This window comes from Panthera uncia, assembly GCF_023721935.1.
Source record: "Panthera uncia isolate 11264 chromosome C1 unlocalized genomic scaffold, Puncia_PCG_1.0 HiC_scaffold_3, whole genome shotgun sequence".
Classification (NCBI taxonomy): Eukaryota; Metazoa; Chordata; class Mammalia; order Carnivora; family Felidae; genus Panthera; species Panthera uncia.
This window is the reverse complement of record NW_026057584.1, coordinates 71,113,704-71,141,317: the sequence shown is the minus strand read 5'-3', so window position 1 is coordinate 71,141,317 and position 27,614 is coordinate 71,113,704. Positions and strand designations below refer to the sequence as shown.

The 27,614-nt window shown below is 37.5% G+C and overlaps 1 protein-coding gene across 2 annotated transcripts in view; it reads right to left on the bottom strand.

The window, feature by feature from the left end:
• The window catches only part of LOC125911871 (lymphocyte antigen 75-like), a 135,453-nt gene that overhangs the window by 24,841 nt on the left and 82,998 nt on the right, over positions 1–27,614 (bottom strand). Inside the window, exons 29-35 of one of the 2 annotated variants that reach the window (XM_049616108.1) lie at positions 25,582–25,776; positions 22,840–23,066; positions 21,307–21,475; positions 17,839–17,988; positions 15,604–15,726; positions 13,751–13,918; positions 10,220–12,059 (exon numbers count right to left, since the gene is read on the bottom strand). In XM_049616108.1, the coding sequence (XP_049472065.1) occupies positions 11,881–12,059; positions 13,751–13,918; positions 15,604–15,726; positions 17,839–17,988; positions 21,307–21,475; positions 22,840–23,066; positions 25,582–25,776 (1,211 nt within the window). In that variant the 3' untranslated portion in view covers positions 10,220–11,880. Of the gene's footprint in view, positions 1–10,219; positions 12,060–13,750; positions 13,919–15,603; positions 15,727–17,838; positions 17,989–21,306; positions 21,476–22,839; positions 23,067–25,581; positions 25,777–27,614 lie in introns of those variants that run through there. The other variant, XM_049616109.1, reaches the window with a different exon arrangement.

Genomic DNA, 27,614 nt, shown 5'->3' with positions numbered 1-27,614 from the left:
GCTAGATAGTGATAAGCACGGAGGAGCAAAGCTAAACCAGAGAAGTAAGATCCTGAATGTAGGTCAGGGGTTAGAAATTTTAGAAAGGAGTCTAAGAAAGATCTCATTATAAAGGTGACATATGAAAAGTCTGCATGAGCTGAAGGAAAAAAAGCCATGTGGAAATCTAGGTCAGATAGGGAATAGCAAACATGGGCCCCTGAGATGGGAATGAGTATAGTAATGATAATGATAACTGGAGCAACTCAAAAACCACTGCTGAATAATTACATAAGCAATACATGGCAAAACAAAAAATTTAGAAAGCTATAGACAGAAAAATAGAAAACAAACTGTTCACTTCCTCAAAATTTTCAACTGCCTCCTACTCAGGCTCATTTCAGCATTAGCAGTAACCCCAGTTAATTCAGCACTGAACCCTTCCTCTCGTGCTACAAGTCAGTGTGTGCCCCAGAAACACGTTTTAAGCGCCAAGAGATATGTTTTTACTTTGAGAAGAAAGGTGTTCGAGCAGAGGCTGGATAGCTCTTATGCAGAAAGCTGTTGAGGTTTAAGCACTTCATGAGCAGAAAGCTAAGCTAAGCCTTCTTCCATGCTGTTTATCTTTGCAGTAACCCTGTTATCATTAAAAACCTGCCTCCCCAAAATACTGCCAGAAGTTTTCAATTACAGATGCTGTAATATTTTCTATACAAATATATTTCAACAATGCACACACACACACACACACACACACACACACACACACACAGCCTGCCCACAATGCTCTTTGCAAAGTACTTTTCTGTTACTCTTACTTCTTCACAGCAGCCTTGAAAGATAGGTTACTAATAACTTTATATTATTATGTGACTCTTTATGGATTTTATAACTTTATAATTCTATTGACTCAATATATACAGAAATTTAGGAGCCTGATGAAAACTTGAGCAGCTTGTACTTATGATTCCAAAAGTTTCTACATAGATCCTCTACCTAAAATTACCATGTGCTAAGACAATAAAACGGCACATCTACAGGAATATTTGGCATTATCAGTCAGTTCTAGTAGAACTCTCTGTTCCCTTATAATTTCTCTTCTTAAGCAACCAGGCACAGCATAAGAGGAAGTGATCCTTGGGAAATACTTGTTCTGAATATTAACAAAGTGAAGGCAAGGACTGCACTTTTCCCCCTGGTCAATAAGAAGACCTTTGCTCCTCTCCATTAGGATATGAGTCGTGCTTCCATACCTTCCATAAGAGCAACTGTGGTAGAGTCAAAGAAAGAAGAGGAGCTGTTTGTTTATTATGTATGAAGGCAGGAGTGGGGTTCCAAGTCCCTGACTAACCCAGAGGGCCTGTGGCTGTACTCTGGGCTGCAAGATCTCCCTGAATCACAAGGAAATTCAGCTTCTCTGACTCCGCCTTCATATCACCCTTAACCCAGCTTCCAAGATGTCCACCTCCATCATCCACCCTCCAGTCCCATCGCAGAAGAGCTGTCATGAGATTTATTTATAGAATGGGGGTGCCAGTGTTACTGTGCACCTTTCTCGGTGGGCATCACTGGTCCATTTTCTTATAGATTCAGTTTCAAGATTTGCTCTCAAAATCTGAAATAACCCACACACACAAAAATAAAATACTTGATACGTATCATAAAAAACTGTAGACGGGGCACGTGGGTGGCTTAGTCAGTTGAGCATCAGACTTCATCTCAGGTTATGATCTCACAAGTTTGTGAGTTCAAGCCCCACACTGGGCTCACTGTTGTCAGCGCAGGGACCACTTCAGATCCTCTGTCCCTCTCTTCCTGCTCCTCCCCTGCTTGCACTCTCTCAAAAAAAAAAAAAAAAAAAAAAAAAAAAAAAAGTGGACAATGACCCTGTTGCAAAACTGGTTTTCAACACACAAGCACATTTTTAAATGCTTCTCAACAATGATAAAAGTCTTAAAATAATACCTAACTGTAATTTCACTTTCTTCTTTTTAGAAGAAAAAGAAACATTTATTAATGTTTCAAAATTTGCAAAAATATACCTGAGATAATTTCCCCTGAAACATCGCTGTGCCATCTACAAGGATTAGAAAAAGTCACATCAATACATGAAGATGATTTCATGCTTTGAATTCAATTATGAGATCAGTTCAGGAAAGAGGTAAAGTAATTTGAAAGAAACTGAAATCCCATTATCACCCTTACTTTTTAAAAAGCATTCATTTAAAACTTTTGGTCCTTTTATTATAAACTAGACAAAAGTACAGAGACACAACTCAAAACAAAAATTCACAAGACAGTAAAGTCTCTGTTATTATGTATCTTTCTTCAGTAAGGGGACAACAAGCAAGAAGATGATGAGTAAACAAGATGCATTTGGATAGTATTAAGTGCTTTGAAGAAGATAAAATATGGGGTTGTGATATTGAGAATGTGGGGCGTTCAGGGAAGGCCTGAGGAGGTGACATATGATCATACAGAGATTTGAATGATGTGGGCGGGGGCAGCCATGCCAAGGATAGGGGAAGGGGAGGGCAGTCTGGCAGAAGAGCCAGCAGGTGGTTGAGTCCCCAGGGGCTCAGTATGGATAAACAGAGTGAACAGCAAGAACGGTAAAAGATAACGTCAAAAAGAAAGGCAGGGGCACGGGCACCTCATCTAGGGCTTGTAGCCCATGGAAATTAAAAATTAGTAATGTAGACTGATCCACAGAATGAGGACTTACTCTGAATATGCTTATTCACTCACCTCATACCGCCGATGGGAAATCATTGACCCAATAAACATATACTGATCACATACTGTGTGCAAAAAGCACCATTATAGAAGAACTTTCTAAAAGGGATGCCATGGGACCTTACTCAGGAATTTACACAATGTGTTATTTATTTTGATTTTCAAGATAATAACTAAGAACATAAGATCACTTATACTAATAAATTCCAAAATAACAGAGAACAATAACAATGATTTCCACTTCAACGTTAAATTTATACTGCATACAATATGAAAGGTGCTTTTCTGTTAAGATCTTGCCATTCAGCTAATTCTGTGATAATCTTGAAAAGCTCTTTCTTGACTTAGTTGTAAGTCTAATGTAATTTTCTGATGGTGTGTGGATAGAAGATTGTGAAGTATGATGAAAAACATGTTTTTTTCAGCCCTGTATCATCAACATGTATGTGAATGTAATCAGTAACCACAACTATCCAAACCCACATAATGTGGCACTCATGATGTTTTCTAATTGCAATAATTACCCTTCATTTTGTATGAAGAGAACAGAAGGAAGGAAATCAAGATTTGCCATGCCTGCAATAGGTACAAGCCATCGAGTTCTCACTTAATGCTCATGATGGTCATTCGGGGTATTATCTCCAAGTGCAATGAGTTGGATAACTTGATCAAGGCCATACAATCTGTACCTAACTCCAAAGTTTATGCTCTTTCTAAGTTAATCCTTACAGCCTCCTGACTGATAGAGGCTGGTTAATTACTAGCATTAATTTATTCAACATGCCCCCTTCTTAAGCTTTGGAAAAGCCTAGTTAACAAGGAAAAAAGAACAAAATTTTCCAAAGATAGCTTGTCCTCTATTACTGATCAAAAACAACTTCTCTGAAAAGACAGATATCAAAATCTAGAAATAGATTGTTTTAAAAATCTGACAGGAAAAGTATGTTTTGACTAACATGAAGTATGAGGGCATGGCAGCCCGGAGGGTGGGTTACACAGGCGTTTAGATGTTACTGGCAAACATAATGAGGGTGTGTAGGGGAGGGCGGGGTCACGAAACAGTCCAGCCTTGTCTTACTCAAAAAATAGGCTCAGTGTGAAGTATGAAAATCGGCACATCTTGTTTCTGCCCCTCCAAAGGCAGCAGATGGCATAACTAGTCCTAAATGCTGATCCACAAGGGCTCTCAGGAAAGGAGCTTTGATTCTGAGCTGCTTACTCTAGCTGCCTCCAACACTGAGATCCGTTCAACTATTTCTGCCTGTCAGCAGGCTTCCAGGAAGAACTTACAAAATGGGAGAGAAATTCAGGGGGAAAAACCCCAAAAACAAAAACAAAAAACAAAACACAAAACCAAAAAAAAAAAAAAAACCCACTTGCATAAGCATTTTATTTAAACCCACACAAGTATTCCTTTGGTTCTTGTTTATTTTGCTCTTTAATTCCTGGAACTGTTTAATCAATAGTGTTTCTGGATGGAAGTCTTCCCCCCCCCCCCCATTCAATTTTTTTGACATGCTTGTATAAAAAACTTGTAAACTAAAAGCTTGTAAACAAACAAACACCCCACATATTCAACGGAATTGTCTATTTTCCTCCGTAGTCATTTTGGCAATGACTGACTAATCACGTGTGATTTTTACAGATGACCCTTGCACAACAGCAAAGCAGACTTAAAGACTTTTTAAAATCACACGACGTAAGACGAATCTGAGCTTAGCCTGTTCACGTCCCACCGCGATCCAGGGGTTAGCTGGCTGAACTGTTTTCCTGTTTCAACAACTTGAACACCAAGCGGCGGGACAAACAAGGCGGCGAGCACGTGAGGGCCTGCTTCCTCCCGCCTCCACCCTCCGTCCGCAATGCGCAGAGGGGAAATCTCCGCAGCTGACTTCCCCGCTTCTCATTTCGGCCCCAAATGGCCCTGAAGCTCCCCAGGCGTGCGGCTCTAAGTCCTTCTGCTCTGCCATCAGACAGCACCCCCGTTTGGGAACCCCTCCCCGCTGGTGGGGTCTGCGCCGAGGCTGTGCGCACGGTGGGCGAGAAAGGGCAAGCTCGGGTCTTCGACGGGCCTTTCCCTCGGGCGCGCTCTCGGAACCCGCTGCACCAGGGGGCGCCGGGCGGGGGCCGGGAGGTGACCGGACGCAGGGCCCCGGAGCAGGGGGGCAGGCAGGAGGGCGCCCGGGGTGGGCGCGCAGAGCAGGGTAGGGCTAGACGCCCGGTCGGGAGGCCGCGCCTCCGGGCCACCCTCGGGCGGCCAGCGGCTGGAGCTACACCACCGTGCCGGGGGTGAGGGCTACCGCCCGGGGTTTGGCTGCCGGGAGGAGGAGGGGACGCGGCAAGGGGCAGCTCACCAGCGACGGCGGCGGCGGCGAGGCCCAGCAGCGGGAGCAGGAGAGCCGGCAGCGCGGCCCGGAGCATGACGGCGCGTGCGGGCGCCCAGCTGCGCTTCTCGGAAGTGCGGGGCGCGGCGAATCCCGCCCACGCGGCCGGTCTTAGAGGGCGGGGGAGAAAGGCCAAGGGGGCGGAAGGGGGCCCGCCGGGGGCTGACCCGGCCGCGAGAGCCCGCCCGTGCGCCGCCTCTGCGAAGTCTCTGTTGTATTTGGAACTTGTCCTTTGAACTGGAATAATTTCGGACTCTCAAAAATGTTGCAAGAGTCCGAAGAATTTCCGTAACCCTTCAGCCAGCTTCTCTAAGTGTTAACAATGTGTATAACTCCAGTAAAATGGTCGAAGCCGGGAAATTAAAACTGGTATAATGCTATTAACTAATCTTCAGCTTTTATCACCTTTCGCCAATTGTCCCTTTAACGGTCTTTTTTGTTGTTGTTCTGCGCGCGTATGTGTGTATGTGTGTGTGTCCTTTTCTGTTCTAAAATCCAGTCCAGCATTATACATTGCATTGAGATGTCTTCTCTCCTTAGTCTCCTTTAATGTGGGACAGTTCCTCTGTCATTGTTTGTCTTTCCCCCATCTCGTTTGAAGAGTACTGGCCATTTTGTAGAATGTCCTTCAGTTTTGGTGTGTCTCATGTATCCTCTGGAGGGAAGTTGGAAGAACAGGATTCAGGTTATGTTTTTGTTTCTTTGGCGAGAGTACCACAGAAATGATGTGTCCTGCCCAGGAGAGACACCATGTCAGTATGTCTTATCACTGGTGATGCTAATTTTGAACACTCGGTCCAAGTGTCTGCCAGATTCCTCCTTTGGATCTAGTGGTCAGAAACCTTTTCAAAGGCTCCTCCCAGTGGACTGTGTCTCTCAGACAACTTTCATCTGTTATCAGCTTCAGGGATTGAGGACTTTAAACTATATTTGCACAGCCCCTGAAAGGAACGAACGCTGCCCATACCTTGATCTCAAACTTCTAGCCTCGAGAACTGTGAGACAATAAATTTCTCTTTTTAAAGGAAAAAAACAAAAACAAAAAAAAACTGTGCTTGCTGTAAGTATAATCTAAGCAGCTATGAACTGACTGGCGAGGCATCTAGAACCAGATAACACAAAGCACAAACAAGAGCCAAGTAAGACTGTTTGTTTAAACCCCAGACATAGCCTCATGTCTTCAGTGAAACACTGCTTTAAAGTCAAGTCTAAATTCAACAATAAAAACACAACTCAATTTACAAGTGTACCAATGATCTGAGTAGATATTTCACCAAAGAAGATTTTCAGATGGTAAAAAGCATATGAAAGCACTCGACATCATAGGTCACTAAAGAATTGCAAATTAAAATAAAAATGAGATACCACCATACACCTATTAGAATGGCTAAAATCCAAAACACTGACAACAACTGTTGAAGAAGATGAGGAGCAAGAGGAAGCCTGAATCGTTGCTGGTGGGAATACAAAATGGTGCAACCACTCGGAAGACGGTTTCGCAGCTTCTTAACAGAACTATTTATATCCATCCTTACCATACAATGCAACAATTGTGCTTCTTGGTATTTTCCTGAACAAGTTGAAAACTTGCACACACACAAAAAGTTGCATACGTATGTTTATAGCAGCTTTATTCACAATTGCCAAAACCTGAAAGCAACCAAGATGTCTTCCAATAGGTGATGAACAAACTGTGGTACATTAATACAATGGAATATTATTCAGCACTAAAAAGATATGAACTATCAGGTCATTAAAAGACACTAAGAACCTTAAATATATAGTACAGTATTAGTAGCTGTAATCACTATGCTGTACATTAGACCTTCTGAACTTACTCATCTTATAACTAGAAGTTTTTGTCCTTTGTCCAACATCTCCCCATTTCTTCTACCCTCAAGCCCCTGGTAACCACAACTCTGCTCTGTTTCTATGAGTTCAGCTATTTTTTATTTCATATATAAGTGACATCATACAGCATTTGTCTTTCTGTCTTACTTTTTTGTTTTTGTATTGAGATATAAATTGACATATAACATTATATTAATTTCAGGTGTATAACATAATGATTCTATATTTGTATATGTCATGAAATGATCACCATAGTAAGTTTACTTAACATCCATTGCCATATATAATTATACATATTTTTCTTAAAAAAAGAAAAAAAAATATTTTTTTTGCTTGTGATGCTGACTTATTTCACTCAGCATAATGTCCTCAAGTTTTATCCATGTTGTCACAAATGGCAGTTTCCTTCTTTCTCGTGGTTAAATAATATTCCACTATGTGTGTATGTGTGATACAGGTATCTATACATAATTTATTTTATCCATTCATTTATTGACAAATAACTAGGTTCCTTCTATGTCTTGGCTATTGTAAATAATCCTGCAGTGAACAGGGGAGTACAGATATCCCCTCAAGATCTTGTTCTCATTTCCTTTGACTATACACCTAGAAGTGGGATTGCTGGATCATATGATAATTATATATATATATTTTTCTTTTCTTTTCTTTTCTTTCTTTCTTTCTTTCTTTCTTTTTAAAGTAAGCTCTACACCCAATGTGGGGCTTGAACTCATGGCCACAAGATCAAGAGTCTCATGCTCTACTGACTGAGCCAGCCAGGTGCCTCTGGTAATCCTATTTTTAATTTTTTGAGGATGGGTCCTCTTCTTTCTTCTTCACAGGCTCCTGTTCCTCAACTTCAGTGAGGTAACTGAGGACAGGTAGAGGAAATCGATCAATTTTCCTGGTTGTCATCAGTACAAATGTATGGCTTTTAATTTTATCTGGGTCCTGTATGCCTTTTCTATGATCCTTTTATTTGTCTTGGTCATTGTCCTCCCCCATTCCTCTAATCGGGTATTGCAAAATGTTTTATTAACACTCTTCAAACTGAGACCCAATTTGCTACTCATGTTTCTCAGTAGAAGATCTTGCCTTCTACTCCATAGAGAAAGGGGGGCCATCAGGTCTAGACAAAAATTTTCAAATACTTTCCTGCTCTCCCTTTCTCTTCCACACAGGTCTTCCTTGTGTGGCCTCAGAGAGGACGGCAGTCTTCTCTGTCCCATCCAAACCCGGCTCCTTTTTCTGTGGGCTTCGACCTGCTCTTCTCTATCTTCCCCAAGATCTTCTCCTATGACTCCATCTCTCTTCCCTGCATCATTAATTTCTCTCTGCCCACTCTTTGTGGATCTTTCGATTTGTTTTGCTTTGTTCCTCTCAGTTTCTAATCTGTGAACCTCTTTCCCTCCTTCTTTGGAAAAAAAACCTTCTTCAACCCACCTTCTCCCTCTTCTTTCCTTTTCCACCATACTTTTCAGAATCTCACGTTCCCCATTTTCTAATTTCCCTTTCACTTTGCAGCTCACTCTGGATTCTGGCTCCACTCTGCTACATTTCCACTGGCTTAGATCACCAGTGTTTTCCTAATTTCTGGAGTCCGGTTTTACCTGACTTTGTTTCTCTATTGCTTAGCAATTGGAAGAGAGATGGAGTCCTGGGAGAAGATCTTGGGGAAGATGGAGAAGGGCAGGTCTAAGCCCATAGAAAGAGGAACTGGGTTTGGATTGACTTGATGTTACATTGCATTAAAAGGGTGAACTTGGCCAGTGAACTTACCCCCTAGGGCTTCCCAAACTGTCAGTCCACATAAGGTTCCTGGGGAAGGTCCCTGGGCTGGGCATTGCTGAGATCCCTTTTGGCCTGAGATAGGTAGGAGGCCTAGATAATTTTAGACCAAAACACAGAGGGAGTCCTCCTCTGTATTTCAGCTCCTGTAGGCTCAGGAGTGGGGAAAATGGGATGAAGAGGAAAGGTTGATGAGGAAGACCAGTGAAGAGCCTGGTGCAAACAATCCGGGGAGAAAAAAAAAAATTATAAAGGCCTGAATTGAAAGAGCTGATAATGGAGACAGCCACTCTGTGAGAAGCCTGAGATAAAACTGACTGAATTGTTGAATTAGGGAGATGAGAAAGAGATGATTGGAGGATGAATTCTGAATTTCTAGCTTGGGGGAAAAGGAGTGTAGTGTTTTCATATTGATTGAACGAGAATATACGAGAACTTAGGGGAAATGGAAAAAAAATTTCTAAACTTCTGCTTCTGATTAATTTAGCTTGGAAAAAATATATATTTAGCACACATATACTAAATATATATTTAATATAAAATAAATATACTAATATATATTTAATATAAAATAATATACTAAATATATATTTAATATAAAATATATATTTAGTACACATATACTAAATTTGCTGAAATGTAGATAATTGTAAGAACATTTTAATTTAGAACATGCAGGGAATTAGAGGTGACTTTGTATGGATGATGAGGTCTAGTCAAAATAAGTCTTTGACATCTAGCTAAAATTTGTTTTCTTAAACAAGATAAAATTATTGAACTAATAACAATTAAGTCTTCACTTCCCCAAGAGGGCTTTAGGATTAAATGAACCTAAGATAAAGGAATGTGAATCTCTTTCCATAGCATAAATTTAGCAGTGGCTTGAGGATTTGGGGTTACCAACATTATGGTAGTCATTTGCAGAAGACAACTGCCAGATAATGGCAACATCCTGCCCCAGGATCGGGGAGGGGAACATGCTGTGTGTGGGGAGAAAGGACGAAAAAGAGGATGATCAATGGTATCACTTCCACATTTGTCCCCTGTACCTGATCATTAGGTGCATCTACTTACTTTTTTAGGTACCCGGTTTCAAGAGATCAATTTTGTCAGACCGCATGTGAGGGTTGGATTAGCTAGGGAAGACTGGAAAAGGCTGTCTTCATTTCTATTGATCCATCTGCAACTGGTCAAATGAGGAAGTGAACACCATATGGGCAGTTGTGGTCATGCTGAGAAGGACTTTCATGTAGATTATCCAGTGGGAGTTAGAAATATGAGCCTGGAACTTGATATGTAATCTACTGACTTAGAAGTGGCTGATGAATGCCTTGGGCTGGGAGGTAGGGGAGAATCTCCTGAGGGAGCACTATGAGAAGTAAGAGTGGATCGTAGATGGAATTTCTGCTGATCTAATAGTTAAAAGACTTGCTGAGAACTGCTGAGTCAATGGCATCTGAAAAAGAGACTCAAGTCAAACATTCAGAGATACAGGATGATATTTATTCTTTAAAAAATGTACACAAAATCTTAAGGATACCTCACATTACAACAGCTGTATATTTACCTTTTCTTATACTACATGCCTCACATAATAAAACCCAATCTAGAGATGTTTTTGAGATACATTTTTTCAACAAGGATCAACAACACTTTCACTAAAAAAATGAAACAAGTTTATTATAGCATCGCTACTATATATAGCTGTGTTTTCACATCAAGTTGGTTTAGTTCTTTGAAGAAAGTCTTTAACAACTAAAATTGTACAGATCACAGGGTAAGAGGACCTAGTCTAACAAATTCAGTAAAAGATATTTCAGGACAACCATACTATACTTTAGACTATACTAAAACTGTCTTTTGAAAATTATTTATAAGTTTATCATAGTACAAACACTCTAAAATTTTAAAATAAATCTATGGATATTATACAAAAATATTCTAAAGTATAAATATAAACACTGAATAAAACATTCACCATGTTCAGTGGAAACTATCATTCAAAATATATTCTAGGTGGTAAACTTAAAGTGATAACCACCAAACAGTGTTTCCTTAATTATTCATCACTTAAAATAGTAGTAATCACAAAGTTTAGAGTTTCATTATAAAATTTTCAGTTTCACAAATGCAAGATACACAATTTCTTGTATACATAGACACCTTTTCTCTTTAGCTCACAGAAAAAGGCATTAAAGTAACACAAACTTCTTAGTCAAAATTTGACATGTCACATAAAGCATAAAAATTGCAAAATTTTCAAGAACTTGTATCCTTAGCTGATTCCCTTTAAGAGGGAAAGAGTTAAATATTGTACATAAGAAAAGACAAAAACCACACTGCTACAGTATACCTAAATCAGTCTAAAAACAATGTTCCTGTATACTTTAGAAAAATGTTAAGTATTAAATCTTCTTTAAAAGCCATCATTTTATGAATAAGTATGACAAAACAAAATATTTGCATTTAATCAATTTTAGTATGAAATATGTTTGGAATAGTATAAGAAGCATCTTGCCAAGAGCATTATTTTGCTGTATAAAAAAGTAAGCATATCTCATTAATAATTTCTCCTAAATGCTACAAATGACTACTTTAAAACAATGTTGATATTATTTACAGTTATGTTTTTACCTTGAGGTACAAATTTTGCATTAAGCTAGATTTTTTTTTTTTTAGTAGGCTCCATACCCAATGTGGGGCTTGAACTCACAACCCTGAGATCAAGAGTTGCATGCTTTACTGACTGAGCCAGCCAAGCACCCCTAGGCTGGATATTTTTAAAAGCAAAAAGGTAGACTTGTGACTTATTAACATGCCAATTTTAAGTTAAAATACCATTAAAATGTACATATCCTAGTTACTAACTACATTCTTACAGAGAAAATGCACATGAAATTTATTACCCTACAAATAACTTGGACTTTACTCCCAGCTTTGTTTCTTTTCCATTCTATTAAGTAAAGTTTTAAACATGGCATTTCGTGGATAATTCACTGTAGATACTAGGACTGCAATTAAACAACTGAAAAAGTACTAATGACTTCTACTTTAGAACAGAGTAAATACTGACACTGGGAAAATCTGAGAAGGCTCATTTTCCTTAACACGTTAGTGCAAATTAACAAACTTTTAGAAGAATTTACTCATGGAAAGTGGGAAGCATAATCTCATCTTCATTCATTCCTTGTTCATATCGAACTGAAGAGAAGACTGCCCAGTGCAAACGGTTCCTTTGGAAGAGGAACCAAATCAGTGCACTGATGAGAGCTAAGACACTTAGCACAGCAAATGTGATAGTTATTCCTCGGTAATCAGAGCCTAGAATAGGGAAAGGTTTGACATTGGAGGAGAGAATATAAAAGCGATCATTATTGATCTAATACATTAGGCTGTGTGTCACATTGTAAACTCTGTACGAATTAGACACAATAAGTACTTGATTGTTTCATAGCATTAACACAGAATTCAAAGTCATCATCAAACACTCAAGTATTTTCTTTACAGATTTAACCGTTTTCCTTTTCATTCAAATCCTATTCATTGTTTTAGCAATTTTCTTTTAAAGAACTTAGAGCATTATCATTATTCTCACTTTCCCTCCTCATCATCCTTTCTGAGAACATTACTCCCAGTATATTACCTTACTTTGATAGCAAATTGCTGTAAGTTGTAAATTTTTGTGTTTGACTCACCCAGTGCCAAATAAAGTGTTATTTGCTTTAAAGCAAATTTACGACTTTAGGATGACTTCATTTAGCTACTAGATATTCAATTTCAAATGCTCTTCCAGGCCCCTTCTCTACATGCTGCACAGATGGACTCATTCTGTCCCCTTGTTTTAAACATCATCTCTAAGCTGACCTCCCTTCTCTTTCATATGTCCAACTGCATGCTAGACATTCCATATGAATATCTCATCTCCATATGGACAGTTCAAAATGCCAAATCAGAACTCTCGGCTTACATCACCCTAACCCTGCTCCTGGGCTCCCCCCATAATCTTCCAGTTGTTTTCCATTTCACTCAGCATAGAACCTGAACTCTTCAGCCTGGCTTCCAGAGCCCTAGGTGGCTGGTACATGCCTACCTTTCAGCTCTTCCTTGAGCACTCGTCAAGCTTGTTCTGCTTGAGGCTTTTTGCTCCATCTGGTACCTCTCCCTGGCGTGCCTTTTCCCCTGATCTTTGTTTGGCTGGCCTTTCAAATCTCAGCTTCAGTGTCTCCTACTCTTAGACATCTTCCCTGATAACCTAATCTAGTGTAGCCATCCCCATACCCAGCACACAAAACCCAGCATACAGTAGACACTCCAAATATTTGCTGAATCAATGCATGAATATATAGATACCAATCACTTAGTATTGGCGATTTATCTTCAATATTTATTCACCAAAAGGACGCTTTTATGCTAAATCTTTAAAGATGTTGCCATGAAAAACTTAGAGCTCCTTTCTCTAGAAATGAAATTAAGGTAAGATTTTTTCTGGTTATTCTATGCATCAATTCAGGATGAAACCTAAGTTTAAATTATGACTTTCTACAGATGTTCCTTCCAGGAAATTTTAAGTAATTAAATCCAGTTTTGCACTGTTGCTAAGCTAATCATGAGTTTTATGGGAATGAGGAGAAAGGAAGCAAGCTAACTACAGAATTAGACCTTTGACCTTTTACATATCTGACCAACAGAATCAAATATATCTTAAGAACATATTCAAAGAAATGAGCTCCCTAATATTCTGGCAGCTTCTATTTTTCTTAGGAAATAATTACACAAAGTTTAGGCTGTTTGTGGTTTCACCTGGGAGTCTTAGACATCTTGGTATTATCTCTTACAATACATTTTTCTGAGGGAAAGCATCTGTGTAGCTTAAGCAATTTTTTTGGTTTTCCTTTAAGGACTAAATAAGGACTTCAGGAGGCAAGTGCAAAACATTGCACATAATTGAGTTGTACATTTACTTCCTGACCTGTTCTGCAAAAATATTCCTTAAGGGCAGGTTCCATACTTACCCAGAGGAGCTTTGCAGACAACCCTTCCATAGCCATGTGAACATTCAACTTTTATCCAAGTTTCATTTGAAGCTAACAAAATGCTACATTTTCCATCACCACTCTTAATTTTATTTGCCCATTTGACAAATGTCACTTTTGATCCATCCAACCAATTCCAAGACTGATCTAAAGAAAGAAATTAAGTTTATTGTCTCTAAATTTCTAAGGTAGAAAGGCATGTGGCTCGTATAACTCATTTACATAGAACTATGCTATGCCACTGTTGAAAATGAAACTTATTAAAAATGAAAATATTTAAAAAAAATCAGTCCTTCAGTTGCACTTGTCACATTTCAAGTGCTCCATAGCCATATATGGCTAGTGACTACTCTGTTACACAGCACAGATATAGAACATTTCCATCTTTGCGGAAAGTTCTATTAGCACTGATATAAAATGTGGTGTTTTGATTAAAAAGTAGAATGCTTGCACATTCATTGTGGAAGGGATAGATTTCTAAAGACCTGCATCTCCATCAGCAACCTCACCTCCTACTAAAAAACTCGTATCATTAAAGATGTGCTGGGGAAGAAGGGTCTAGAGGGTCCAGGAGGGTCTCCCCACCAGGACTCCATTTTTATTTTCCAGCTGAGGTAGCACCACCTTGTGGTGATAGTGTAAACACAATTTAGAACTCATTTAGATGGCCAACTTTGAATCCATTCATTTTGACAAGTGCTTAATATTTTGGAATTCACATGTATTTCAATTATTTAGAATTCAACTTTGCATAAAATGTGAAACACACTTCCTATTCTTCTATTGAATTTGTACTCTTCATTCTTTATCCATTTCAAATTCACTAAAATCTTTTTTACCCATTACTGCTTGGATTAATCCATTATTCCTTGAGAAATTCTTCCACAAATCTTTTTTAATTCTGTGCAATTTTACTAAGCTGGTTTGAAAGACAAAATCATCATTAAGGATTAATTATTCTCTTGGGGTGCCTGGGTGGCTCAGTAGGTTAAGCGTCCAACTTCGGCTGGGGTCATGATCTCACAGTTCCTGTTAGTGAGTTCGAGCCCACCTCTGGCTCTATGCTGACAGCTAAGAGCCTGGAGCCTGCTTCAGATTCTGTGTCTCCCTCTCTCTCTGTCCCTCCCCTGCTTGTGCTCTGTCTCTCTGTCTCTCTTGTCTCTCAACAAGTAAATAAACTTAAAAAAAAATTACAGAGGCAGTGTGAGTAGGGAAGGGACAGAAAGAGGGAGAGAGAAAATACTAAGCAGGTTCTGCACTGTCAGTGCAGAGCCTAATGCGATACCGTGAGATCATGATCTGAGCCAAAACCGAGAGTCAGACGCTTAACTGACTGAGCCACCCAGGCGCCCCAATATTAAAATTTTTTTAAAAGAATTAATTATTCTCCATGGTAAAAATATTTCAAGATGGAAGAGAACAATAAGAAGAGAACTTTCTGAATAACAGAGTTATAAGCTATAAAAATATGACTGATAGACACTAGAACTCTAAGGAAAGTAAGTCATGGGTTCTTTGTGGGACATGGGAGGCACAAATATCGTTGTAGGAGAAAAAATATGCTATTGATCCAAGTACCTCAAGCATCTAGAACATCCCAGTTGATTTAATCTGACTTTCTATTTCATTAGTATTTTCCATCGGTACTAATAAGTCACTTGAATATTCATTAGGATTTTATAAATGTCCAAAACAGCCAGCAGACCTAGCTAATTCATCAATAAGAAGCATTTGAATTAACCACCACTTGACATTCTTTAGCAAGGCTGACTTGGTATTTAGGACAAATTGGAACTCTCTTTGCACACTGTCCACACAAATATGTCACTTACCAGTAGAATGTTGAGATAATCCGAGCCAAACTCTCATGGTAATGTTATTATTTTCCCTCATCAGTCTGCTCACAAATTTATTCTCATCTTCATCCTCTATGGTAACAATAGTTGCAGAATGATCTGTTGACGGAAAACAAATCCTAAACTAATGAGCTTTATGCAAACTAGGGAAATGGCTTATTTTCAAACAGCCATTTGAGAAAAAAAATCAATCTTGATAAAGATCATTGAGAAATTCAAGCTTTACATAGAGAATACTTTTTAAATCTGATATTTGTGCCATATTTTTAAAAGAATAGCATTAATAGATCCCAAAAAAAGTTAGACATATTTCTAGATTGAACCTTTATTTAGAGAAATGTTATATTTCTTTAAAATGTTTACCTGATAATATTATTTGACCTTGGAACTGCCTACCAATGAGACCTTTGTATATGAACAGCTAGTTAGAAGAAGTGGGGTATGTGATTGTAAAAAGACATATCAGCATACTCTCCATATAATAGCTCAGCTTTAAATTCGCTTCTATTAAAATGAAAATAAAAGCAAACAGGTTTGGGATATTGAGGAGCATTAGCATTTCCTTTAATATTACTTTATACATAAATGAACTTGGTTATGCCCATTATATGTTCCCAAATATAGTATGGAATTGAATACTCTTGAAGTTTGATAAATTGCCCTAAACCCACAGAGAAAATAGTATTATCACCATCATCAAGCAAGGGATAAAAATAAAATAATAACTAGACTTGGAAATAAATCCTAAGTAGAATCAAATACTCTCCAACAGTGACAAGGCTATCTACACTTGAACTAAAGCATTTCTTTCGTGGTGGTGATACTGGGAGAATCGCAAAGGCAAGTCTTTACTCCTTTATAGAAGACCACAGTGTGCACATGCTTGTTTAATATTACAAAATCCTGTAGGGAAGATATCACTATTTTACAGATGAGGAAATTGAGCCTCAAGGAGATTAATCATTCAGGTTTTTACAGCTAGCCAGTTATAAATTTAGAGAGACAATCTCAATATTTTCTAATAATAAGAATAATTTGCTCACTATTTGCAGGGCACGGTGCTACATTTGCATATATTATCTCATTTCATTCATTCTTACAACAACGCAACCTTTGAAATAAGTACTATTTTCATTCTCACTGTTCAGGTGAGAAAAGAGAAGCAATTATGTAACTTCTATAGTATCACTCAGCTAGTAAGTATGGGAGTAGGATTTAAAACTTAGACCTGTCTGCCTCCAAGGCTTAAGTACTTAACTCCCACACTACAATGACAGTAACCCTTCCTATTTTCTCCTGTAGGAGCAAGAGGCGTCTCACTTTCCGAACACATACATAGTTCACAATAGTTCCCATCGTGTGTGTGTGTGTGTGTGTGTGTGTGTGTGTGTATACACATACACCACACAGGAGTTCCCACACAAAAGTTTCCATCATGTAGTCAAGCAGTAACAAGGAGATTTTTAAATCAGGCAAATGACTCCACAACAGTTAGCAAAATAAATGAGAGATATGCCACCAGTCTGGCTAAACTGCTACCCAAGGATGCAGGTCTTTGAAATACTCTCGGTGGTCTCCCCAGAAGTCATTTCACAGTTTGACTATAGAGTAAATTTATTATGGGAGAGATCCAATTATTGCTGTTCTTTCTAAAATAGTTAAATTTGAAGACAAAAAGTCCTGTTCCTTATGATGTTCAGAGGATATGGGCCATTTCTATTGCAGGATGGATGAACAACCCATGCTTCCTCGATTTTGTTACCCTGGTCAGTGATAAGCTTACTTATTTATAACTAAATAGTGGGAAAATCTGTAATTTGTATTTAGTACTTAACCAACTTCAAAAAAAAAATTGCCTTTAATCCCTTCATCTAAGCATATCTAACTATATTTAAAACCATTTCATTTGTCCTTATTTTCACATAATAATTCACATAGCAATTTTTTATTCTACTTCTTCCCACTTACTTTTATTTTCCATGTACTTATTCTTACATTGGTCACTTTTAATGGCTATTCCAATGTTCCACTTAACTCATACATCATAAAATACTTATCTATTTCCCCACCACTGGGCAATTCGGTTATAAAATGCCATTATAGATATTGAGTGTTCTAAAAATATTTTCAAAAATATAATCATTACATCCTTGGGAAAAATTCCAATGATTAAATTATTGAGTCCAAGAAAATCAACAGACTTTAACTCACCAAGTTTTGAACAAAACAGTTCAGCTTCCAAGAAACTGTGCAATGCCTGGTTGGACGCGTAACAGTGGTCCCTGTACTGGATCCACTGTGATCCGTTCCCTTTCACTGCTGGACATCTTGATGAGTATGTATGAGAAGACACCTCTTTAGCTATAAAAATGTTAGACATGACTGTAAACATGCACAGACAAAATGATTGGCTTTAAAAATCTCACTAAACCCTGTTTGAAACTGTGGTGCCTGTGAGTAAGAAAGCATTCAACTCAATACACACACCAGAGAAAGCTACAGCTCATACTCTAACAGTATACATTGTTTTAAGTGTTTATTTATTTTTGAGAGAGAGCACAAGCAGAATAGGGGCAGAGAGCCCAAAGCAGGCTCCATGTTGACAGCAGCTAGCCTGATGCGGGGCTCAAACTCATGAACCTTGGGATCATGACCTGAGCTGAAGTCGGACACTCAACAGACTGAGCCATCCAGGCACCCCTAAGAATACACATTCTAATTAGCTTTTTTGGAATACCATTTTTAACTTAGAAAATAGAAGAAACTATTTAGCTTTCTAAGATGTAATTAGCTTAATGTAAAAACAATTGGAGAGACAGAATAAGAAAAGCAGCAAAGACAGGCTGGCTGAGTAGGCCTGTAACTACTTTGAAACAATTAAAACTCTTTCCTTGAATTCTTTTTATCTTGGTAATATATAACTAGTTTTACCTTGCCATGTAAAGAACTACTTTTAAAAATCACATCTACAAGTGAAAATTTGGTAATTTGTTTACACAGTGCAGTGTATCTGCACAGCAAAATCTGTCTCAAACAAAAAGTCTAAGTATGGCTTCTGTACCCATTAAATAATAACTCCCCATTCCTGTCTGCCCCCAGAAACCACCATTGCACTTTCTGAATCCATGAATTTGACAACTCCAGGTACCTCATACAATTCAAGTCATATGGCATTTGTCCTTTTGTGTCTGACTTATTTCACTTGGAATCATATCCTCAAGATTCATCCATGCATGTTGTATTATGTGTTAGAATTTCCTGCTTTTTAAATGCTGATTAATATTCCACAGAATGTATATACCACATTTTGCTTATGCATTCATCTGTCAATGGACAATTTGGGCTGCTTCCACCTTTTGGCCATTGTGAATAATGACGCTTGTGAACAGGGTTGTACAAATATCTGTTCCAGTCCCTGTTTTCATTTCTCTTGAGTATATAACCAGAAGTGGAACTGCTGGATCCTATGGTAATTTTATTTAAAACTTTTGAGAAATCTCCATACCATTTTCCACAGTGGCTACACACAATGTTTTATTCCCACAAGCAGTGTACTAGGGCTCCAATTTCTCCACATCCTTGCCAACACTTGTTATTTTCCTTTTTTGTTTTTTGAAGATTCAGTTTTTAATGTTTGCTCTTGTATTAGTTTCCCAGGGCTGCCATAATAAATTACCACAAACTTGGTGGTTTAAAACAACAGAAATTTCTTCTCTCACAGTTCTGGAGTCTAGTCTAAAAGTGAGTGTCAGCAAGGTTGGTACTTTCTGGAGGCTCTGAGGGAGAGTCAGAACTCCCAGCTTCTGGTGGTTGCTGGCAATCCTTAGCTTGTAGCTGCATCACTGCAATTTCTGCTTCCATCATCAAATGGCCTTCTCGGTCTGTCTGCTTCTCTCCTCTTATAAGGGCACCAGTCACTGGATTTAGGGCCCATCCTTATCAAGCATTACCTCATCTTAACTAATTACATCTGCAAAGGCTATTTCTTTTTTTTTTTTTTTAATTTTTTTAACGTTTATTTATTTTTGAGAGAGAAAGAGACACAGCGTGAGCCAGGCAGAGAGAGAGGGAGACACAGAATCCGAAGCAGGCTCCAAGCTCTGAGCTGTCAGCACAGAGCCTGACGCGGGGCTCAAACTCATAGACTGTGAGATCATGACCTGAGCTGAAGTCGGACGCTCAACCGACTGAGCCACCCAGGTGCCCCTTGAATCGATTTTTTAATTTATTTTTTTAATAAATTTTTTTAGTGTTTATTTATTCTTGAGAGAGACGAGTGTGAGCAGGGGAGGAGCAGAGAGAGAGAGAGAGAGAGAGAGGGAGAGGAAAGCACAGAATCTGAAGCAGGCTCCAGGCTCCGAGATGTCAGCACAGAACCTGACACGGGGCTCAAACTCACGAACTGTGTGAGATCATGACATGATCCAAAGTTGACACTTAACCGACTGAGCCACCCAGGTGCCCCATGCAAAGGCTATTTCTAAATAAGGTTGCATTCTAAGACTCTGGGTGGATGTGAATATGGGGGGGGCGGGACACTATTCAACCCAGTATGGCACTGAATTTGTTTGTTCATGTCATTCAACTTGATCCTATAAAGTCTGTTTAGCTAACACAGATGTCCTTTCCATTTTCTCATGTATCCTCATTGTTTTTCTAAAACATTACATTCATTTTCTGTACCTAACACCTGGGATGTCAGGTTTTGATCATCCATTTATTTCTCATTCTTGATATCATTCTCCCTTTCTTGTATTCACTTGCTTCCCTAGATGAGGTTTTCACATTTTCTTCTGCCTGAATCTGTTTAATTCCAAATGTTGGATCTTCTCTAGAATACTCTTTGGAACAGAAGCATGGCAAGCGCTGAGAGCCAGAGGCTTCAGAGACCACCACCGCCACCATCTCTTGGCTTGTCCAGCAGGCCCTGCAGCTCCGGGGTGGGCGGGGGGGCATCTTAGCTCTTCTGTTCTTCATTAAGGCTCCGCCTGTCAGGATGAGCCCAACCCTGGTGGAAGGGGCTCTTTCCTTAGATTTTAAGAATCATGTAAGTTTGGAAAATGCTGAGTTACACAAAGTTAAACTGCTGTCTTTACTACAGAAACTATCAGAGCCGTCAATATGATAAATCAGACCTGAAGTATTTCCCAAATTTATGTGCTTTTGAACCCTTTTTTACCGTTTTTATTTATTTATATTTATTTTTGAGAGAGAGACAGCATAAGCAGAGGAAGAACAGAGAGAGAGGGAGTCACAGAATTCAAAGCAGGCTCCAGGCTCTGAGCTGTCAGCACAGAACCCGACACGGGGTTTTGAACTCATGAACTGTGAGATCATGACCTGAGCCGAAGTCAGATGCTTAACTGACTGAGCTGCCCAAGCACCCCAAATTCTTTTTTAAAAGCAGTGTCAGCCTTTGAGGAACATTGCTAAGTGAAACCAAAATTCACAAATTCTAGAGTAGTATGTACCTGGTGATAGAGGAACTGAAAGTCTTTGGGTACATACCCTAAATGGGTATATCATGTTCATCTCTCTTCACAAAGTATCAAATTTATTTTTGTAGGATGTGTGAATAAACATTTAAAACCTACAAAAAATTCCTTTGAGTATTTAGTCATGTGCACAAGACAAAATGTCATATTTTAATTAATATAGTTATTCAAAATCAAGTCTTACATTTTGTAGGTTTATAACAAATAGCACCATCCCTAACAGACTTGCATTTTTCATGTGTCCAAATTCCTTTTGGATCCAAGACAACACAATTTCCAGCAGATTTTTTATCTTTCCATGGGATGTAGTCAAATGTACTGCCATCAGACCATTCAAAACTTGATTCACTTCCCTGTTTTAAGAATAATAGAGATAAAAAAGCTTAGCACATTTTTAGCATAAGAATTGCTTTTAATTAAAAAAAAAATAATACAGAAAACCTGAATCCAGACAAAAGAATGTTCAAAAAGAACAGTAAGAAGAATGTATATACTTTAAGAAATATTGGAATGGATTGTTAATTATTTGCTTACAATTGTTATAGGTCTGGACCTATTTGTAAAATCAGGGATTTACTTTTGATGCATTGATTTGAGACATTTACTCTGGTGCAATTTAAGTAGGACTTTAAATTTATAGACAGTTACTATACTCTGTCCCTAGATTTATTTATTTATTTTTTTTAAGGATGAGTTTATATAATACTTGAAATTAAATGATGTGCAAATGGCTTCCATTTGTCACAATTACAGATTTATATTAGCAACCTTCATATTACTCTGAATATTGTTTTTTATGTTTTATAGTTCTGTGGTTTGTGTCTCTGGCTACATGTTTTATATTACAGAAGCCATCAAGCAGCAGGGGTTTGGAAGAGGAAAATACTTCCCAAGAAACTCATATGGGAAGATTACTTTTGATTTTTCCTTTATTCTATAAACCTAATTTGTCATGCTTTTTAAAATTTTCTCCACTTTGTTCTAAAGATTATTTAAATTAGGTTTTCAATTCTAATCTCTATAGTAGCCTATTTCTTGGGGGGGGCAGGAACTGGACATTATTATAGGTACATGAATATACTAATTAATAGGATTCAAATAGTGGCACAAAAGATGTATTTACTACCAAAACATTATCTCAAATAGTGCTCATTTGTAGGGTGAAAGTGAGAAGAAAATACACATATTAGTTAGTCCTAATATTAAGAATTTTATTTGACATCTTATATAAATTTTTGTGTTAATCCCACTATAATCCTATATTAAGGAAAATATTATCACCCCAGTTTTACCAATGAAGAAATTAACTTCCAAAGATTAAATGACCTGCTCATGATCACCAAACATAAATGGAAGACCTACCACTAATACCAGAACTCGGGTTTTTCTGATTCGGTGCTATTCTTTTTTCCCAGCTTTGCAATTAGTCTGCCCCATCTAGGTAACAGAGAGGTGTTGTTGAGATATTAATCTACTGGGCCCTTAGGATGGCCTGGCAGTGTCTAGGGCGGCTGCAGTCCAGGCCATTTGCTCTACTACATTCTACAAATACAATTTTCTATTTAGTTTCTGTTGTAAAAAGATAAGAAAGCACTATGCTATGCAAATTGAGTCCCAGGACTTACTCTGATGTTATACTCTGAATTAATATCTTATGCTCAAATTTCCAACCTTCTAACACATTTGGAAAATTTCTGGAAAACAAGACAAGACTTACATCGTGACTTGAGAGCCCAACCCATAGTGGAAATCCATCACGTTTTACGATATCTTCCAGAAAGAGCTGGCCATTTTGGTCATGAACACTTGCCAAATAACCTCCACTTTGAGAACACATGTTCAATGCTTCATACCATGTTACCTTTTTTTGAATAACATTATAAATACCATCTTCATATGGAATAAACAGTGGCAGAGTAGCATTATATTCTTCCTTGTAGTCAACTATAATATTTAAATTAAGAGTATTAGTGATTAAATTTAAATTATTTAAAATACATATTTTGGGTAAGACTGGACATGCAACCATTTCTAAAGTTAAATAAAACTGGATTTTTCTTATTAACAAGGGAGGTAAAATGCATACTTTATTTTTCGTATTGCCACAACACATATAATAGGTTCTTAAATAGTATAGTTGCCTGGTGGATTAAAAAAAAGATATAAACATTGTTTTTCATTTAAGGAACTTACATATTAATTGCAGACATTAAACAACAATACTTGAAATTCAGGCAAAACAATTATCTACTCTAATATGTGTGACTGAGTAGAGAAGGAGAGACTCATCTGAGTTAAGAGAGTCAGAAAGCCTGCTTATCAAATTAGGTTTCCAGAGTTTAGGTGAGGTGAATTAGGACCAAAAAGAAATAAAGTAATCAGAAAGCTAAAAGCAAATGAAGAATAACATAACAGTAACAAAATGACAATAGTAACAACAATAACAAAAGCACAGTGATAAGGGTACTTGAAAGAGGCACAGGAGCCAAGTGAAAGAGCTCCCAATGGCCCAAACTAGAACAATTTTAATAAAATATTAAATAATGTAGGGGGCGCCTGGGTGGCTCAGTCGGTTGAGCACCGACTTCGGCTCAGGTCACGATCTCACGGTTCGTGAGTTCGAGCCCCGCGTCGGGCTCTGGGCTGATGGCTCAGAGCCTGGAGCCTGTTTCAGATTCTGTGTCTCCCTCTCTCTGACCCTCCCCCGTTCATGCTCTGTCTCTCTCTGTCCCAAAAATAAATAAACGTTAAAAAAAAAATTAAAAAAAAAATTAAATAATGTAGTATATTGTATTATAACCCAAAGTATAAAATATATACCATGAACTGATACTGATATAAATAACTGAATAAATTTTAAAATGGGAGAGAACAGAAAAATCTCTTGCGTGGTAGAATTCCAAATAATTTACATACATACACCCTTCTCAGGAAGGTGGAGAATAACTCTTCAGCCTGTAAATATGTACTAAATATACTGACTTCCTTAAAAAGAGTACAGCATGGAAATGGGGAAAAGAATAACTTTGCAGTGGAGAAAGCTGACAAACACCTAGAGCCAGGTGATCAAGGTTAAAATCAACAGTGGGAAGTCGTGTTGATAGCATATACCCTTCATATGATGTGATGAAAATGACACTTTAATTCTGTGGTTTTTCCTAAACCTCAAGTCCACAACTCCAGTTTAATCATGAGAAAAACATCAGCCAACCTGAAGGGAGACACATTCCACAAAAAACGTGACCAAAAAAATACATGACCAAAAAAGTGCTCCTCAAAACTGTCAAGGTCATTAAAAGCAAGAAAAGTCTAAGAAGCTTTTACAGCCAAGAGAAACCTAAGGAGACGAGATGACTATATTGGCATGGTATCCTGTATAGAATCCTGACTAGAAAAGGGATATTAAGTAAAAATGTTAAAAATCTAAATAACGTATAGACTTTAGTGAATAAGTAATCCATCATATTGGGTTTCTTAGTGGTGACAATTGTACCATACCAACACAAGGTGTCAACAATAGGGGATACTGGTTATGATATATATGGGAACTCTCTGTACTGTCTCTGTAACTTTTTTTATAAACATAAAATCATTCTAAAATAAAAAGTTTGTTAAAGAAGTAAAACAAAGGTGGAAGACTTCTTGTCAATAAAAAACCATAAGTAAAGGTGCAAATGAGGATAAGCATACACTATACATGGGACAATTAAGACATCAGCCTCACAGAAAAAGAGCCTTATTGAGCCAAGAATGGGGGGAAAAAATCAAGGTTGGAAGAAAGCCTAGAATTTTAGGATAGACAGTGTTTCTAGAAAGTCTTAAAAGCTTACATGGACCCAAAGTAATTGGTAGTAAGGAATCCCTGGAGATTGTTGATGGAAATGGTGTTCCAGAAAGTTATTCTGTGGTACTATGAAGGGAAAAGGTCAGCCTGGATGTTAGCAGAGGTCTTAAAACAGTTTTTAAGCTGTGAAAAATTTTAAACTGATATGCATTTTAAAATAGATTTATTTAAGGAATTAGGCAAATTTAAGAGAAATTTATTTTCAGCCTAGAATGTCAAAACTCTACCCAAACACACTTTCTTATTTATAAAAATCTTCTCCATTCTTCAAGACCCAACCAAGTTTTACTTTCTTCTCAAAGCATTTTGTTGTCATTATTTGTTTTCATTGATCCCTTTTGACTTTCCAACAAATTTAAGTCAGTACCAAATCACCTAAAAGTAACCTACATGAAACAATGATAAAGAATTTCATGCTGTCTCCCCAACTACATTTTACTCCTTGAGATCAAGACCATGACACCAGGAACTGTATCTTTTCCTTCCTGTGTAACTTCCACAGTACCTCTCACAGGACTGAAAATAGAGGAGGCACTCAAAAAATATAGTTGCATGATTCCCACTTGTGGAGCTAATTAGCCTTATGGAGTGAAAATTCTACATTAGCATACTTACCCATTTCAATTTTACAAGCAAGAATGCTGTTCTGGTTATAGTAAAATATTTCTTCAATAGCATTGAAGGTTTGAATATCCCAGAAGCCATCAGTACTCAAGCCAGCAAAAAAATTGCCATTTTTTATATCTGGTCTTCCTCCTCTCCAATTTGTGTATGACAGCATGGTCTTATCAGACCACAGAAGAGAATTATCTAGAGAAGAAACAGTTTTTCTACAATTAGAGATTAAATCACGATTTGAGTTAGAGTTATGAGGTTAATATTTCAAACTCAACTAATTTTCTTTCTTCTTTACCTGCTTTCTAAAAAGTTATATAATTATGTATATCTCTTTATACATAAAGAGATAAATATTTAAATATTTTCTGATTATAACAGTAAATTATGCTTATTTTTAATTTGGAAATTACAAATTAGAAACATAAAAATTAAAATTTACTTATAATTTCACCATCCTGCAATAACTTTATGCTTACTATTTTTAACCAAATATTCATTTTTACTGTATATATGTTTAATTGCAATGAAAATTAGTATAATTATTTCATTTAAAAAATTTATATATTATAAAACTAGTGACAGAAATCTCTTCTCCGGACCTAAGCCATACACAATTGTGCACATTTATGTCACTAATATATATTTGACCTTTTCCTTTCATCATATACAAAATGAACTCAAAATAGATCATAGACCTAAAGGTAAGAGCTAAAACTATAAAACTCTTAGAATAAAACATTGGCGTGTGTCTTTATGACCATAGGGCAGGCAAAGTCTTCTAGATATGCACAAGTGATAAAAAATAGATAAATTTGATTTCATTAAAATTAAAAAGTTTTGTGCTACAGATTATACTATCTAGAAAGTGATGGGGGGTAGGCACCTGGCTGACTCAGTTGGTAGAACTTACAACTCTTGATCTTGGGATTGTGAGTTCGAGCCCCACGTTGAGAGTAGAGATTACTTCAAAGAAGTAAAGTGATGGGAGAAAATATTTACAAATCATTTATTTGACAAGGAACTTATATCCAGAATATATAAAGAATGTTTATTGATCAACAATAAAAAAGACAAATAATTAAAAAATGGATAAAGGTTCTGGGGCACCTGAGTGGCTCAGTTGGTTAAGTATCTGTCTCTGGATTTCGGCTCAGGTCATGATCTCTGAAGATTCGGGAGATTGAGCCCCAAGTCTAGCTCTGTGCTGACAGTATGGAGACTGATTTGGATTCTCTCTCTCTCTTTCTCTCTCCCCCACTCTGTCCCTCCCCTGCTCACACTCTCTTTCTCTCTCTCTCTCTAAATAAATAAACTTAAGAAAATACAGTATTAAAACAAATAAACAATGGATAAATGATCTGAATAATGTATTCTCCAAAGATGATATACAAATAGCCAATAAACACATGAAATTATGTTTAATATTATTAGTTATCAGGGAAATGAAATAAAAACCTCAATTAGATGCCACTTCATAACTACTAGGGTGGCTACAATAAAAAAGAGAGATAAAAAGAAGCGTTGGCATACGTATGGAAAAAATGGGAAGGTATGGAAAATGGTATAGCAGCTTAGAAGAACAGTTTGTCAGTTCTTCAAAGGATTAAAAAAAGACCCAGAAATTCCTCTTCTAGGTACATACCCAAGATAAATGAAAATATACATCTACAGAGAAACTTGTACATGAATGCTTATAGTGACATTATTCATAACCAAAAAAGTGAAAAGAACCTAGATGCCCATCAATTGATGAATGGATAAATATGGTATATCTGTACAATAGAATATTATTCAGCCATAAAAAGGACTGATATACTGATACACACTATAGTACTGCATGCATAAATGCTAAGTAGAACAAGCTAGTCACAAAAAGAATCACGTATTGTATGATCTCATTTATATGAAATGTGTAGAATAGGCAATCTCTAAAGACAGAAAATAGATGAGTAGTTGCTGGGAATTGGGAGAGGGGTAGGGAATGAGGAAGGAGTTCTAATGGGTACGATGTTTCTTTTTGCGGTAGTGAT